This window comes from Periplaneta americana, chromosome 2, assembly GCF_040183065.1.
Source record: "Periplaneta americana isolate PAMFEO1 chromosome 2, P.americana_PAMFEO1_priV1, whole genome shotgun sequence".
Classification (NCBI taxonomy): domain Eukaryota; kingdom Metazoa; phylum Arthropoda; class Insecta; order Blattodea; family Blattidae; genus Periplaneta; species Periplaneta americana.
The window spans coordinates 102,687,847-102,707,113 of record NC_091118.1 but is presented as its reverse complement, the minus strand read 5'-3'; the positions used below and the strand labels follow the sequence as shown (position 1 = coordinate 102,707,113).

Here is a 19,267-nt window from a genome sequence, read left to right as displayed (position 1 = left end):
TCAAATAGGTACTAGGTTATTTGAATCGATATTTGTTAAAAGGGCGGAAGTCACATTTTTTCAAAATTCATTTTTTTGTTGAAATGTGTTCTCTTAGCATAAACATATCAATTTATGTTAAAAGAACTAAAAAAAACAGTATAAATGGTTTAAATTGAACATAACATATTATAATTTATGTTAAAAGGGTGGATATTCTTGACAGTTTTTTTCTCTCCTGCAAAATTTATATTTTTGGACGTCCGCCCTTTTAACAAATAGCGATTAATTTAGCGTCGATGGGCTTGATGATAGCAAGACGGTATTTGGGGAGCTGAGGCGGAGAGTTCGCCATAGATTACCTGATATTCCCCTTACGGTTGGGGAAAACCTCGGAAAAAACCTAACCAGGTAATCAGCCCAAGCGGGAATCGAACCTACGTTCGAACGCATGTATCTGTTGATGGTACCATTTTGAAGTATACTTTAAGAGGAGTGAAAACATGTTTATAAATAAGATATATCCTGCGTATCATCATCATCATCATCATCATCATCATCATCATCACCAGCAGCAGCAACATGAATTGGGCCCTTTGACCAGTTCCGGCTTCAAGATTTGTACTGTACATTTATTGAATTTAAAATAAAATTGTGTTGATTTATTATATAAATTGTTTGAGTAAAACTGTTCTCTCCATCTCTTGCAAGAATGACCTCGGTTTCTTATTCCTGTCGGGCTCTATTCTCTGTGTAAGCTGCAGCCATTTAATTTGATATTCTTTAATGCTTGTATTTATATCTATTATAGTGTGTTCTTCGCATATTTTATCATTACGTTTATGATCTATTAGTCGATACCCCGCCACTGTCCTCAAGAAGCGCATCTCTGCTGCTTCAAGTCTTTCCTGTTGACGGTTAGTAAATTTCCAACATTTAGATCCATATAGAAGTGTAGACACTGCCATGATCTTGTATAATCTCGACAAAATTTCTCTTCTCATTTTTCCAGCTAGGGTTCTTTTAATTGTGCTACATATTTGTTGAAAACGTTGCAGTTTTATATTAATATTTGTTTCTTTATTGAGACCCACATGAAATCTTAAATAATTAAAATTTAGAACTTGATCTAAAATCTTTTCATCGATTACAATCTTCATTCATATAGGTTCCTTCCCTTCTTTGCTTTTGTCTGTGGATATTTTCATATTGCATTCAGAATAGAATATGTAATTTATATACAACTCCCTGCAGGTCATCCTCCGAATTGGCCATTATCACCTGATTATCAACAAAAAGGAGGGTATTAAGTCCCGTTTCGTGTATATGTAGGCTAATTTGTGTTTAAGTTGCATCTGCCATCTTCTTATGACATCGTCAATATACAGATTAAATAATGCGGGCGATAATGAACATCGTTGACTAACTTCCTGATTAATGTGAATCTTTGTATCATTTCTTTCTCCTTTATCAATTTTAATTCTAGTTTCATGATACAGACTTTGTATGGCTCTTACAATATGTTGTGCAAACCTCTATCAATTATTATGTTCCAGAGTTTATTACGATTTACTCTATCGAAAGCTTTTTAATAGGCAACAAATACGAGAAAAATTTGAATATCATATTATTTCCTTTTTTTCTATAAGCTGCATTATAGTAATTATACGATCAATAAAAGAGCGTCCTTTTCGGAAACCATGTTGGTTATCTAATAAAAGAGTTTCGATGATGTTGCTTATTCATATTCTGCGTATATTCTCCAAAATATAACCAAGAATGTGCGACGAGAAAATCGCAAATCGCTTCCTTTTTTAGATCCTTTTGGAAAAGTTTTGAATGGAAAGTCACCAGCCGAATGAAGGTGAAAGTTTAGTTAATACACTGCTCCGCCGATTTAGTAGAATGTGTTTTAGTCTAAAGAAAGCAGCAAAACAGTACAAGGTGTTCTGTTGTTGTGACGAGTATCCAAGCCACCACGTTCTGGTCAGGCATCATGTCACAAGCACGTTCACGTCTGAGTATTTCTCACAAAGTAAATATTATTCAACGCCTTGAAAACTCTGCAAATATTAAGGATATTGCTGGAAATTTTAAGTTGATATCTGTCCGGCTGTCTAAATTATTTACTAATTAATTTTTATTTATTTATTTATTTATTCAAAGATTTATTCCTTACTTTCTTTACTTATTTAATTATTTGTGTTTTCTTTTCTTTATTTATTTTTCTTTTCTTTTTTCATTTATCTCTTTATTTATGTACTTACCAATTCATTTAATTATTCCTTTCGTTATTTATTTTTTTATCTATTTCTTTCTTTATTTATATTTTATTTATTTATTTATTTATGTATTTATTTATTTATTTATTTATTTATTTATTTATTTATTTATTTATTTATTTATTTATTTATTTATTTATTTATTTATTTATTTATTATTGTATTTTATAGATAGATATCTTTTAGGAAATAAAATCAATTTGCATTAACGTTGTATCAGATTCACTTCTTTTCATAAATTAACAACTCTTAAATAATCAACCCATTCCTGTATAACCGATTTTCTACTGTCAATAATATTCCTTGGCTTTCATGCTCTACCTAAACATGATGCTTGCCGATTGCAGGGGACATGCTTCGGGTGTTATATCTAAGTAGGTAAACATTGGCGGCGCCCTTGGTGGTACAGTCTGTATAGCGCTGGCCTTCTGTGCCCGAGATTGCGGGTTCGATCCCGGCCCAGGTCGATTGCATTTAAGTATGTTTAAATGCGACAGGCTCATGTCAGTAGAACTACTGGCATGTAAAAGATCTCCTGCAGGACAAAATTCCGGCACACCGGCAACGCTGATTTAACCTCGGCAGTTTCGAGCGTCGTTCAATAAAACATAATTTATATATAAACATTGGCTTTCTCGTATATCGACGGAGCAGTGTATTAAAATAGCATCAAATGAGTTCAGGCGATTCAGTGATGGTGACGACAAACCTCGTTCAGAACGACCTTCAGTTAAAGAAAATGAAATTGTGCGCACACTGCTCGAAGAACAGCCATTTGCCAGCGCCCGTGAATTTTATTATTGGCAAGCCTTGCTGCTTCCAAAGTCACAATCGCTACACAATTTCATCAACTCGACATAGTGTACAAAAGTCGACGAGTACATCCACAAGCTCACCGCAGAGCACGAATAGATATTTGCAAACAACTTCTTGAAAATCCCCTAGGCAAGAGACTCTGGAAACGTATTGTGAAATAAGGGGAAAAATGGCTCTTTTTGCGTAATTCTGAGAGGAGAAAGTAGAGGGTACCTCGTGGGAAAGAACTTCAACTGTGGTTCGTCAGATCGTTTTGGCAAAAGGTGATGATCTGCGTTTGCTGGAGTTTCGAAGGCGTTGTCCATTTCTAATATTGATCCCAAATGACCGTGCAGTTGACTCTTAGGAGTTTTACTGTGAGCAACTGTGATAGAGTTTTAAAGTGATGTTACTCAGCTTTTAAACAATAGAAAGTGCAGCAAGGCAATGCTTTTGTCTATCGAGCAAGATTGATCCAGGAATTAAATGGAATAAATTTCTGCCCCATCCAGTATATAATTCAGATCTTACACCTTCAAACTATGGTTTGTTCCGGTCAATGGGAATATTTCTTCCAGGAAGGCGATTTGATAATCACTAACACGTGTGCAGAGTTCTTCGCAATTAAATTCCAGGAAACGTATAGCCAACAAATTCGGACAATGGCAGGGAAATAGGTGAAAGACATCGAAAATGATAGCCTTTATTTCGATATATATATATTTCGAAATAAAAGCTATCATTTGCGATGTATACATGTGTATATATATATATATATATATATATATATACACATATAAATACACGTATACATATTTCTCACTAACACGTGTGCAGAGTTCTTCGCAATTAAATTCCAGGAAACGTATAGCCAACAAATTCGGACAATGGCAGGGAAATAGGTGAAAGACATCGAAAATGATAGCCTTTATTTCGATATATATATTTCGAAATAAAGGCTATCATTTGTGATGTATATATATATATATATATATATATATACACATATACATACATACAAGTATACATATTTCTATTTTCACCCAACGTAGTACTTCAGGATTATAAAAATTCCCTTCGTCTGAGATAAAAAGAAAACTTTATGACATGCAGGTGCACAGTAAATGATTTCATATATATTTTGAATGCGAATTGAAAATGAAGTATGAAATAGAACAGCAATGATAACAAGGCCTATAAGTAGTGTCGTTTTCACTACATCGATGTTTCATTTCAAATTTACATACATTTGTGTACATTAAGAGACGATAAAATACATTATTTTTACTCAGCCCTCCGTTCGCAGTAAAATATTTATCTCCCATCGAATTAATTCCACAAAACTAAAACTGGTACACTTTACAAGGAATACTGAAGTCTAAGTCTTGTTCATCAATTTATTGTGCACATATTTTAATAATTTTAATAATATTTTATATTACCGGTTCTGTATGGATGTGTAAACTTAGACTCTCACTTTGAGAGAGGTGTTTGAGAAGAAGGTGTTTAGGAAAATATTTAGGGCTGAAAGGAATGAAGTTACAGGAGAATGGAGAAAGTTACACAACGCAGAACTGCACCATTTTATTCTCTACCTGACGTAATTATGAACATTAAATCCAGACGTTTGAGAAGGACAGGGCATGTAGCACGTATGGCTGAATCCAGAAATGCATATAGAGTGTTAGTTAGGAGGCCGGTGAGAAAAAGATCTTTGGAGAGACCGAGACGTAGATGGGAGGATAATATTAAAATGGATTTGAGGGAGGTGGGATATGATTGTAGAGACTGAATTAATCTTGCTCAGGATAGGGACCGATGGAGGGCTTATGTGAGGGCGGCAATTGACCTTCGGGTTTCTTAAAAGCCGTAAAGTAAGTATATTTTAGTAACGTTTAAAGTCGATTGTCATGTAAATTACTGCCATTAGAATGCTGTGTTTAATTACTGCTACTAAAATCTTCCGAAAATAGTACACTTCATTTCTGAAATGGAGGCCTAGGCCTACAACTTTAACTCAAAACTGAATTAAGACACTTTGTAAATATATGGTACCTATGTTAGAAAATTTTCTTTTTGTGATTTCTTCCGGTACAAAGATATAATAGTGGAAAATTCAAAAACATTATTTCTAGTTTAAGTAGACAGTTATGCAAATTAAGGTGAGATTATAAGACATAAAAATTAACGGTATAAAAAAGTAAGAAAATTTCAAAACTGACTATGAAAATCTCAATTATGGCGTAAAATCTGTACTAATAATTGAGGCGTTCTGTAAGTGAAGGGCGAGCCCGCCAAGAGTCGATTTTTTTTAACTCCTCCGAATATTTAAGACACATATCTACAACTTAAGCCTGGCAGACGTTGGCGGGCTCTCCCTTGATACATCGAAATTATCGTTGTTTGTAAGGTTGGAGAAACTGCGTAGGCTGTGACAGGTTCATAATATTCATATTACTCCGTACGAGAAGGGCGAATACGCCACTCCGCCTGAAGGCGCGCACCATTCATTGTCTCAGTGTTGGTGTAACCACACAGACGAGTACAACCATAGTGAAGAATTACGTGTATTTACGGACATTGTAATTGCTTAGGCCTAATATGAATAATAGTGACAGTGATAATCAACCAGGCATATCTGGTTATTGTAGGAAACGTCAGAGACATGTCGAGAAATGGATAAACGTACAAGCAAAGATTAAAAGGAACACAGGTGAATCATACATTAGTATGAAAACATTTCGACACGTACAAGCTCGAGGTATAGGCCCGCCATGTACTTGTGGGTGCTTCAACGCATTAGGTATGGAGAAAATACAACCTGTATTTCGTAATTTCTGGGAGTTTGGTTGATTATGACCTCCAGAATTCCTATATTTTTAAGCTCGTAACCAGTGTTGATGTAAACAGATGTCGCATTAAGAACAGGCCGACCTTTGTCAGCTGGTATTGCCAAACAGGTACTATTTCACGCCAGTGAAGCTCACTTCTGATAAAGTAAAGGATCTGAAAGCTCCCCTTATCTATGTGCCACAGAACGTTTCTGGATGACGTGATCAACAACCAAAACGTGTAACTAGCTGTGACCGACTCAGAGGAACATCTTCATGAAGATGAACGGATTATTAGCACCTCTGTTCCCAGAACAAGTGAGACCACTTTTGATAGCAAGGGTAATAACATGACAGACATCTACTTATTTTTGCTTATTAATAATTTCAGACACTTTGTGAATGTCACATCACTGTGCGATTAAGTGTATATATTATTATTATTATTATTATTATTATTATTATTATTATTATTATTATTATTATTATTAATGTCTGCCACTACTGAGTTCATTCTACACCCTTTGCTTTTTCTAATATACTGTTTTCAAATAATTCCCATAATACTGATGACTTCATAATGTCATCAATGATCACTATTAAGCTGGAATATTAAATTGGACCTTTAATTGCAATTTTCAATAAAGGTATTCGTTTTTCAGTGTACAAAGTAATTATCATTATTTACAGACGTATCCTTGGCGGCTTCGCCTTTATCTCGTTTACAGGTAAAATATTTTGAACATCGATTATCTCTCAAGGTGCATTTGCCGGGTTCGCCCTTCTCTTACGGAACGCCTCAATTGTATGAGGCCAGACATCGTGACGGTGTACGCTATGAATTTTTTCGTCGCTTATTTGGAAAATAACAAAATTCCTTGTTGAAATGCATCAGTAGTCAATGCTTATATTTCGAACACGGCCCGAATTTGAATGGCGTAAGTTATAATTTTCTATTGATAATTTAACCTACAATTTTAAGATACTTATAAATCTTGATAATGAAATCCCGGTTATAGAAGTCATAATATAGTAATACATATTGGTAAGTTCAGCTAGTTTAGGATCACTTTTAGTTTTCGTGTTGTTGTTGTTGTAGTACCACATTTTTCGTCTAAAATGTACCATGTTGCCTTTATAATTCACGGTTCAGTTTGATCATCTTTTGTATTTCAGTTTGCAATGACATATTTGTCTTTCAGAAGTCCTAACAAAGTACATACTCCAACTTTTTTAATATCTCAATGCAGAGTTACGCAACAATACGTGAGTGGTTTAATACAAATGCAAATACTTTCCACGTGCTCAAATTCTGCCATGGAGAATACAGAAGAGAGACATAATTATTCTGCGCCTGGATATAATTGAAGTCTAAGAGTTCAGATCGTAAAAATCATCGCCTCCGTTAGCCAGTGGTATACAGAGCGGAAGTAACATAACTGTACATATTTTCATAGCTCATTCCTTGGATAGAGTACAACAAAAAATTATAATACCATATTAGTCCCGAAAATACTTTTCTGAGAAAAAATGTTCCTTTAAATGTTACCGCTGTTTTATTCGATAAGTACTATCCGTACGATTCTGATTTCTAGTCTTATCATTAGAGAAAATGATAAGGGATTCTTTATCCCTTTGCAGTTTTTCAATGAAATTCATGCTTTTCTTGAAAATGAAATAAAAAGATTTACATGTATCGTTATTTCCAGTCTTTAGGAAGTCTGACAACCCTACTTGAGTGACTATGGGACGGAACCCTTGCTGTTCAGATGGAGTGAGAGAGAGAGAGAGAGAGAGAGTGTGTGTGTGTGTGTGCTTTCGTACGTAAGCCGGCGACACCTTGTTGCCAAACTATGCAGATTTTCAACCTAATTTTCTACTTAACCACGCACTCAATTACAAAACGCACAATAGGTTTTTATTTATTTATATATATACTATTGCCTCCTTCAATGTGCACATTTATATCACCTTCACCCTGTACAAGCACTCAAGTGAAATATAATTACAGTATAATGTATGTGGAATAGAGTACCACCACAGTCGCTTCCAAGAAACATTTCAAGTAGTAACATAGCTAGCTAGCTTGCACAGATAATGGGCTGCATATGTACTTAAATTTCACGTTTCGAAACATAGCTAGGAACATAATCGGCTTGGTGTAGGTATATCGTAGTGTTTCAAGTTAGTAGCATAGCAATGGACAACAGAAATGCGCTTTGTTTCGACTTGACTTTTTCAGTCTGCGTAACTGTTTTGAAAGAGTCAGGTTTTCAAAGCTAGAGCGCAAGTGCTAAAGTAGTGAATATTCATAACAAAAATGCATCAAGGGCACAAAGTGAGGCCGAATGATATTAAAGTCACATAACAGTTACATAATATCGTATAAATGAAAACGTTCTTGTTAAATTTTCAGCGTCTTTTGTTTCAAAATTATAAGCAACTATTAAGGATTTGGAGATTTCTACTTATTTTGGAAATGTTTATGTAATCATATTTCTAAAATAAGTTATTAATAATTGTGAGTAAAATGTTGAAGTAATTATCATGATTCCGTTACAATCTATGTATGAATTATTACAGATTTACATTATGATTTTAAAAAGCACATTGGAACATTCTGTGTACATTACCACATGTAAACTTATTATCTACATGAATATGTAACTTTAAAATATTATGTATATTTTAATGAGATGTCTGCCACATCTGCAGCTGGAATTAATTAAAGTTTCATCGCTTTAAATATGACAAAGGAAGATCAATAAAATACAACACAGTTTAAAAAAATACAACAAAGATATATTTACAATAATGTTGCTCATGGTACATGACACAATATACAATCTTCACACACAGAAAATGAATGAAAGAGTAACGTATATCTAATTACATCACAACAAAGAAAATTGTTACATACATAAAAACTTGTTTTATTTTATTTATGACTGCTATAAAAGAATCTTAGACAGTAATTTTTATACTTTAGTGAAGTTTAAAACTCTCAAACATGATCGAGCACTACAGAATAAATGTTTTTATTTAATAGATTAATAACCATTCAAGAAAGAGCAATTCTTTAATATAGACTCAATTACGCTTTGCTTTATTTTATAGTGTTTTGTTACAAAATAGTTTTCGTACAACCAATAACAAAATGTACATTCAATAATTTTATTATCCACATGTCACAAGAAAAATTGATGATCAGAAGACAACTTTGATACCTTTCAATTCAAGATTGAATGCTGAATTACTTTTCCCTCAGAAATGCAATCTTTTAATAACTTATACGCTATGTATCTACATTAATAGATAGGCATACATCAGATTTGCCATTGTTTTTTTTTTTTTTGGAAAATATGTTAAACAACACACATAAACATAAAAATTGTGTATTCTAAATCCATTAATAAATTAAAAGAAGCATTCATTAACGTTAATGCCGTTTGCATTTTTTCTCTCTTACAACATATTCATATATTTCAAAAGCACACATAACTAGAAGTACATACATTTATATGTTTGCAGTTACAAGTAACTTTCATTTGACGTTCAATTTCTTGTAAAAAATTAAGCATAACATAATAGAATGTAATCGTGTTTCATGCACTTTTCAGGTAAAACATTACTTAATGTATTAATAATGCAGTTTTTCTAAGGCATTGCAAAAAATAAGGAAACATGTCTCCTTCAATGCGTAAAATAAGTTGGAAATATGAATATATGTCACTCTTACATTACAATGTTGATAATATCGTAGAATTTATAGAAATATAACATAGTTTCCTCCATAAATTACACACAAGTAGTTTTATCGGATATATATGTTGGCACACAATAGTAATAATAACAATACAAAAGTACTATGATTCCTCATCTTGATACAGTCTTTTTCAGCCCAAGTTTTAGTGGTGAAATGCCTGAATAGTCTCAGTGTCTCCAGCTTGATAAACTCTATCTAATAATATATCAAATCCCTTGGGACGCAGTAAGGGAGAAAAGGAAACGAGCAGGGAGATTTTCTAAAAAGGAATTGAAGGGAAAACAAGGCATAAATTATTTAAAAAAACACACACTATCAGCCGATGGTAAGAAAAAGTTGGGACCACTGCAAGATACAAATAACTAGGTTTGTTTTGTTTACGAGGGTCGTAACTCACATGTAACTCTGCAGGGGTTGCAGAATGGCTATTCCGAAGGGGGGGGCAAGCATTCTATGGTCAGTTGCAATATAGGACTGTGACATGTCGTTAAAATTTAATGTGTACAAATATATCTCCTTGCGCATTTTCTTGTTCTGCTTGCAGTAGTTCAGATATGTTTTTTTTTAAGACTTTACAGACCCATTCAACGCCATGGTGCCGGTTTTAAAGAACTCATAAAGTTAATTATTTCATTTTAAATGTAGAGACATTTATTTACATACTTTAAGACATCACATATATCAATATTTTAAATTATGTTAAACCTCTAGCCGAATAAGTAGAGAGTCGATTTTACACGCTTGAGGTCAGAGTTCAAATCTCGATAAGTTCAAGTGGATTTCCTGGTGGAGAAACACAAAGCTATGGCCATATTTTCCAGGGATATTCCAGTTTTTCTACAATTATTTCCCTATAATATACGATAATTCTTATCATCAGTCCTGTAGAACTTCCCGAGACCCTTTCAACGAAGTACTATTAAAAGGTAACCACGAAGTCCTGGTGTTAGTTAATACCGAAGGCTGAGTATTGGGTATGACATAAAATAAGGAAGCATGGAAATAAACACGCAGAATATAGTTTTCATTTTTTGGTTCGTTGTATGAACATCACAGTTGTGCGTTCGAATCCCGCGCAATATATGGTTGGTTGTGCATTGCCCACGTTATGTCATATGCTTCTTTTAGGTGCCGTCACGGCGTCGCTTCCAGCTCCTAGAATTATTATTGTAAATTCAAAGGCAGAGCAGGTCGCAATAGGTGCATATGAACTCGTGAATATAAATTAAGTAATATAAACTGCACAAAATGTCAGCCTTCTAGTCACTATGTTAATGACCTTACAAGTCCCTAATCACTTTCCACTATCGTATCTTAGGCCAGAATTTCGGTAAACCTTGCTATTTCTAATTCCACAGTCGCACCTTTTCAGCCATATTGCGCACTTGTCATTAGAAATTATATTACATATTATAGCATTTTCCACGAACTGATTATCCCTGATAGAAAATGGTCACTAAATTAGGGTTTTATCTTTTATCGATATATATTTTTAGATTCTTATCTTGACTTACATAAACCAGTATACATTATTTTGAGATGCAAGTTATATTACGTAAAAGATTTCTATTATAAAATCTTTAGCTTTATCGACGTCCGGAGAATTATATATGCCATAATAGTAATTAAAGTAATCATCATCTTTAAAATTAGAGTAGAGGGACTACAAGATACCAAAGGCTGAAAATAAATAGAACAAACACAATTCAAGAAACGCACGTTCAATCTGTACGAGTGGGGAAATAAATAGAAGAAATATTAAATCAAAACATTCAACATATTTTGTAGACGATTTCACCCTAACAGTGATACAACACACTCTAAGCTGACAGTCCGAGTCCAGATCTGACTGGAAGAGGAATTTTTGAATCCCTTGTAACTTCAAGCATGGTTCCAGAATCTACTCAGGCTTTAAGATAACTGAGAACACAACTTAGTAACAGAGTCATTTAAAATTCTAAAAGGCGGGCAGAGCCTCATGCTGTAAATAAGCTATAATGTCCATCTAGTGTCGAGATTCAGAAACACATGGGAGCTCTATTTTTTTTGTCTCCTGCACGTTTTCTACGGACACTATAACTTTATCTTCAACATTTCTCTTTTATCTTACTGTAAATGTTTGACATACATATAAGATTAGTAATCTATGATAATTTTTGTTAATATTGTTAGAATATTAAGAAATTATCCTGCATAGAAGAAAGAAGCATAAGACGAACTTTCACATTATAGGCAATCAAAAATATTATAAAAGTTCTTTGAGTTGTTAAATGTTTAGAAAGAGTCACAGAAGAAATAGACCACAGACTTGATTGTTCCCTACTAATTTTACATTTTTCCAATGAAACGTTTATGGTATGAATCTCTATTGACGAAAAAAAAATAACTCAACTAAATCCTTGGTTCGAATACCGGTGATTATGAGATATGGTTCTCCCGCCTACAGACGAAAGCGCGACTGGCTCTGTGGCTAGTCTATGATTAAAATAAATAAACTATCCCTCAATTATTATTACATCCGTCTCTGAGTTATCCTCCATCAAAAATTAATAGAAATTCCTTTAGTGAAAATCGATGTGAGATAAATAGTCTACGGGCTTAGATTTCTCATAAATTATTTTCCACAGCTTCACAATCCCTTACGAGTCATGTGACTGCTGAAACAAGAAACAAAGTGCTCCACATTTTATATTTTTATGTTTGTATGACAGTAATTACTATCATATGGATACATAATTCTAATACAGTGTGTGCTAAAACAAACAGTACTGAAATTACTTTGCGCATGTTTGGCTAGCAGCGAAATATATATTTATTTTCAAGAATATTTAGACACAGTGATTCAGTAATTGACTTGCAATATGATCCTTACCACAGAGGAAACAGTCTTTACTGTTGAGCATTATTTCTGTTCATACGGACTGGAGTGTAAATGGCCTAAGTTTTAAACATGTTTCCGATTGCTTTCAAGAAATGCTTCACAAGCCGTACTTTAAGCGTTCTCATTAATCACACGACCATAAACACATTTTGGAGAACGTATAATTTCCCGTGAAATATTTTTCCTTAACCATCAAGCATTCACTTGACCTTACACCACCCGAAGTCTAAGTATGGAGTAAGTCCATCTTTGTGGAGAATTCAACAGCAACGATTTGTAGAATTAGGGTGAAAGAGAATCGCTTTTTTCTACCAGCTGCAGCAACCTCTATTTGCAAACGTGTTTGAGAATGTAAGTGAACGTAATGAATGCTGTATAGTAAATAATGGAAAGCGTTTTGTACATGCCTTATAAAAGAAAAAGCGTCGGTCAGTGAACATGGCATTTTCTTTTCAAAGTGATGTTTATGTTTTAGTTTATTAAATCGCTTTACTTTAACTGCAGTTTATAGTTTACTAGTTACAAGAAAGCATAGTATCCATTTTCAGTTACGTTTCTTTTGGTGCACACTGTATAACAGAGAACGTCAAAATTATTGCAGATCAAATTTCAACAGAAAGTGAAGTTTAGTACGAGCTAACAAACAACGGACTAAAACCGTAATAAGGCACATTACTTAAGGCATGGCTGGATAATTGTGATGATATCATTGTCATTGTCAAGGAAACACAAAAAGAAATTTCATAGTAAATAGTTCTGTCAAAAATATGTAGACTTCATTGTTGTTGTTGTTTAGTCTACTGTCCGAAGATAGGTTGGAATTTTATACGTGACACCAATAAAGCATCACTTATGAGACAACTAAGCCAGGAGATAATAGAATAGGGTGGCCAGTTTCTTTCCCGTAAATTGCATACATCGCTGACTAGTAATATATTTCACTAGCCAGACTTAAGATGTATAGGAATATAAATTTGTTATGACAAAGTAGGCGAAGTTTTCGATATTCAAAGCGATATTAAGCTTTCATAATACATTACGGTATGCAATAATTATCGTTCTTACAACATCAATTCATTTTAAACATTACTAGAAACGTACAATCTAAAGAGAAATGAAAAGATACATACGTAAATTAAACAATATTGTACACATCTTAAATCATAATAATAATCATGATCATCATTCTTCAAACGTTATGTTTTTCCTTTATCCCACATGTTCTTTTTTTCGAATTTCTGAGCCAGTATTAGATATTAAGCTGCAGTTCTCTCTAGTCAAGCCGCCAGAATTACGCGTAGCGAATGGCGGAATGCACCATATAGTAGGACTAATTGAAGGGTTAGGAGAAAGAAACGTCGATGTCCATAATACGTTTCGAGAAAATGACGTTTTAACGCGTTGACATCGACTATTCTTTACCCGGAGTACATATTTTCAAAGCTGTTTTACAAGGACTACGTTACTTCTTAGCGCGTGGTGACTCGACAGGCTCGTAGAACCTCTGGAGAACAACAGATTGCGCTACTTAACTAAAAAATTTCAAAAGGTGGACATCGACGTTTTTCCCCCCTGACCCTTCAACTATGGCAAAGCAGAAAAGTATAGTCCAATAGAAAATAAAAAAAAAACATGTCGAAAATCGAATCTGGGTCCAATGGATTAGTAAATGGTAACGCTACCTAGCAGAGGACATTGGAGTAAAATTAATTGACAAACGGTGGAGACTCCGAGCATTTAATGTGATTGTGTTGTTTATAATATTCAGCTTTTCTCAGTGGGCAGTTCATTACGATAACTTTAAAACCCAAAGAAAATAAGTAGCCCCACATCTCTTAAACTTCAATAGTGAAGTCATGAAGACTAACGGTTACGTTTCTTTGTGGATAAACTAGTCAAAAATTGAGTATGAGGAAGCACTAGTACGTGTGAGTGAAATGTGATACTTTAGTGAAATAAAATATACAGCTAATTTGAAGCTCGCTATTAAAAATATCGGAAAATTGCATTATTTATCATACACTTATAATCGTCTTCATCAATTCACTTTAATGTACCATGGAAGTGTCGGTAATAGCAGTTCGCAGTAGGCTGAGCATCCGGTGCACAGCTGCCGTTGTCACCTTGCCGTTCTGCAGAGCCCATGGAGGCACTCCTTACCACTTGACTGTCTGTGAGCAAATAGTCTAGCAGCGGACTGGTAACTGGACATTGGCACGATCAAATACCGTATTAAAATATTCCAGGAGTCCGAAATCAAGTACCCGTTAATAAATACATGTTCTTAGAAACACGGTTTCCCAAACTGTAAGCTATATAAAATCCTATAGGACTCCCATCTCAATACTGTATTTGATCAATGCGTTCGAGTTACTATATATACACAGAGTTTAAGACACATTATCAGTTACCTCCCATCATGTCGTAGTGCTGTCTACTGTGTCTGGAGGTACTGGCAAACTTGAGTTGAAACCAGATTGAGCAGCTCCTTCGAGATCTCCGTACACATAATTAGAATGCGGAGCGCTGAATGCAACAAAACTTCCATAGTCTTCTACATTCTTCTGCTCATCAGAATTTTGTGCTTCCTTACTTTCTGAATTATAACTGTTACCAACAGTTGAGTTTGAGTTTGATACAAGTTCTACATCCTCTGCGCTCTGGTTGTTCTTTTTTGGTCTGAAAAACAGTGCAATTTTATTGTCCTTCAATGAAAACGGCAAAGCGCGCGGCGAGGCATTTTTGGTCTCTGGTTCTGTTGTTGATGGCACAACAGAGTTGCTCTCTTGTTCCGATTCTGGTGGAGGGGTTACCGTGACCTCCTTTGTTGATGATCCTTGCCCTTGAAGTTCTTGCGACGACTGATATTCAACTAGAGAGCTTGCAGATGCGTGTTGAAGATCATCAGAAGGACCATACTGCGTCGATGCCTGGGATGGTTGCTGTTCTATAGCGGCAAGAATGTCTTTTAGAAGACCATTTGAGAGCACTTGTTCATGATTAATATCCGCAGCTGCGCCTGTACCGCCGATGCCACCAGCTGGTTGTATCTGTAACGTATAACTTCCTTGGGAACCTTGCACAGAAAAACCACGAATATCTTTTTCGGATGTTCTCGGCTCTTCATTACCTAGTGCAGAAGCTGCTGATGACTGTGATTGAAATAACGTGTCAAGATCTTGAGGTAGACCATATCCGGAAAGAGCTTCAGCAACAGCGTTGCCGCTACTACTGCTACTAAATGCTGTAGCGGAAGAACCTGTAGCTCCTTCCTTATTTGAACTGGATGAACTGTGTTCACTTACAGATGAGGTTTGTAAAGCAGTTTGGTCTGGTGAGCCGTATGTTACTGATACAGTTGGGGCTGAAGGAGCACCGTACAAAGTAGAAGGCGCAGACGAATGGAAACCTCCGGAAAATGAAGAAGATGAACTAAAGGCGACGTTTGCATCTGGTGCACCGTAATTTTGTGAAGGAGCTCCATAAGTCTGGGATGGTGCTGACAGACCAGTACTAATTCCACCTCCACCACTCGAGTGCAATGGAGCACCATATGCTGAAGAAGGCACAGGCTGAGAACCGGCGAATCCATTGGATGGGACGAAGCTAGTGGCCCCACAATTGTGACCAACTGATGTATGAGACGTCGGAGCTCCGTATGTGTCAAGAGGTGCTCCACCAAATAGAGCTAAAGTCTGTGATCCTCCAGCAGAAGAACTGGAGAACCCGCTGGGGGCAGGAGGGGGTGATAAACCGAAATTAGAGGAACCAGAAGAACTGGAAGAGCCGAAAGATACGAAGGGCTGGGCCTGCGGAGACCCATATATAATGGGAGGTGAACTAGTGTCACTACTAGTACTGGAAGGATCAGGTACGGGTGGTGGAAGATAAGTAGGACCCTTTGGAGAACTTATTCCAAAAGCGTTACTGTGTTCAACTGTTTTTCCGATGGATGTGATGAGACCTACAGGGACAGGCTCCCTGAACTTCACCGGCTCCTTGGGCCTAATCCTCTGATTTGTCGCCGTGCTTATACCAGGAACACTGAGTTCGAAACCTGGGCTTTTAGTGATTACTACTGATACATCTGATGACGGCGGAGCTCCGTATTGGCTGCTTGGTGCAGAGGGGCCAGGCCCGCTTGGCGGTGCACCGTACTGTCCGCTAGGCGCTGTTGGAGCGCCCTGACCGCTCGGTGGGGCGCCATACTCATTGCTTGGTGGCGAACCTGAACCACTAGGAGGGGCTCCATAGCTGCCGCTGGGAGCAGGCGGTAGTGATGGAGCTCCTCCACCACTAGGTGGTGCGCCGTACGTGGTACTTGGTGCATGACCAGAAGGAAGAGGTGGTGGACCAAGACCTCCAAATGGAGGTGGGCCGTAATCGCTGGATGGAGGTGCTACTGATCCTCCACCCGTTGGTAATCCATATGCACCACTTGGTGGTGGTGGTCCTCCAAAATTCGATGCACCATGTGGACCACTGGGAGGAGCACCGTAAGATGTGCTCGGCGGCCGCGGTCGATGTCCTCTTCCAGGAGGTGGTGGTGGTCCATAGTCATCGCTAGGTGGTACACTAAACGAACCACCAAAAGGTGGAGGGGGCCCGTATTCGTCACTAGGTGCCCCTCCGAATGATCCGCTTGGAGGTGGAGGTGGTGGCCCGTACTCGTCACGAGGAGGGCCTGGGGCTGCTCCTCCACTAGGAGGCGGTCCATACGAGTCGCTGGGGGGCTTTGAGACGAGTCCAGGTATAGGTTGCCAGCCGTCGTACTTAATTTCGGGTGGCGTTGGTGGAGCACCCACACCTGGAGGTGGGCCATATGAACTACTTGGTGAAGGCGGCGCACCATATGCAGAAGAAGGCGGTAGCGGAGGTGGACTAAACTGTGGTTCTGGAGCACCGTAAGACGATGACGGTGGTTTGGGAGGTCCGTATACGGGTTTGGGCTTCGGTGGAGGACCATACACTGGTTTGGGTGGAGGGCCATACACAGGCTTCGGAGGACCGTAAACGGGTTTGGGTGGTGGTCCATATACTGGTTTTGGTGGAGGACCGTATACAGGCTTTGGAGGTCCATACACAGGTTTCGGTCCCTTCGACGATCCAAAAGAATGTGATCCAAAGGAACTGAAGGAGGATGGTAACTTGCTCGGAGGACCGTAAACTGGCCGTGGAGGTCTTGGAGGACCGTATACAGGTTTTGGTGGGCCATATGATGGTCTGGGTGCTTTCAAAGGTCCGCTGTGCGGAGGTCCATACGATGATGATGGCCTCCCAAGGGAAGGTTTGGAGGATCCAAACAGACCTGGCGGTGGTGGAGGTGGATCTGGAGGAGGTGGAGCATATATCACATCAGATCCACCATGGCCTCCTCCTCCTCCTCCACCGCCTCCTGCAAAGTTAGGTGGTCCATATGAACTACTTGGAGGCCTTGGTGGACCATAGACCGGCTTTGGTTTGGGAGGCCCATAACTTTGTGACGGTGGTCCATATGTTTGAGAAGGTGGTGGACCATGTGATTGTGATGGGGGAGGGCCGTAGGATTGTGAAGGAGGGCCATAAGATTGTGAAGGAGGAGGGCCATAAGATTGTGAAGGAGGAGGGCCATAAGATTGTGATGGAGGAGGGCCATAAGATTGTGATGGAGGGGGGCCATAAGTCCCTGAAGGTGCTGAGAATCCACAATCGTGCTGTGCACCTATGCCACCAATGCCACCCCCGTCCCCACCATGTATGTGAGGAGGTGGTACGAGATCCCCCGAGTCTCCACCACTCCCGCCGCCGTGGTAACTGCCGTCACGACGAGAAGCCTCTGCGTCTGAAGAGGATGTAACAACTGCCGACGCTGGAAATGTCGTTAACAGAAGACAGCTTATTGCTGCTACAAGCACTGCTGCTATCTGAAAAGAAAAAACAAACAAACATGAGTATAATATTGTTTCTAGTGTTGCAAAAATGTGTAACCAGGATCGTCCATAAAATACCATGAACTGGACCTATACATACATGTATGGACACATACATACATACATACATACATACATACATACATACATACATACATACATACATACATTATATTATCATTACATTACATTTACATTATATTAGCTACCTAGATGATTGAGCAATTTAAAATTCGACATATTTCCGGAACGTTTCCATTTTCTGCATAACTGTTCGAAAATATTCCTATGCAATACTTTAGAAAGTCGTGAAAACTGACTAGATACGTAAATTCTTTTCAAGCTAAATAAAAGATATTAAGTCCTTAACATATTTCGTTTGAAAGTGTTATTTTCGCATCATCATTTATGTAAAATGTGTATGTGCTTAATTGGCATACTTGTTCAATCTCTTATCATCACAGATATATAAACTGATATTCTAGTATGACTTTAAATTATTAATTATATGCATGACTGTGTTACACTTTGCCAATTTAAATGTACTTTCATATTATTCATAACATAACTATCTGTATACGGTACACTGAACTCTGTAATCCGTTAACACTTTGTAAGCAGTAACATATCTATCATCTATAGCTATCAATATATACAGCGTTGCTTCGTTTGACGGAAGCAATCGTGATATTGGTTAAAGACAATTGAGTTGAGATGAAAATGAAGGATTCAGCCGAAAAATCGAAGATGCACGAAAAAAAAAATTGTTTAAGAACCTAAGATGATTTTCAGTTTGTCTTACAGTTAGCCAATCAAATACATTT

General features: G+C 37.2%; 1 protein-coding gene across 1 annotated transcript in view; it reads right to left on the bottom strand.

Moving 5' to 3' along the window:
* Nucleotides 1-8,667: 8,667 nt before the first annotated feature.
* The window catches only part of LOC138694480 (uncharacterized), a 102,146-nt gene continuing 91,546 nt past the window's right edge, over nucleotides 8,668-19,267 (bottom strand). Inside the window, exon 3 of the mRNA XM_069818235.1 lies at nucleotides 8,668-18,437. Within this exon, the coding sequence (XP_069674336.1) occupies nucleotides 14,952-18,437 (3,486 nt within the window). The 3' untranslated portion in view covers nucleotides 8,668-14,951. The remainder of the gene's footprint in view (nucleotides 18,438-19,267) is intronic.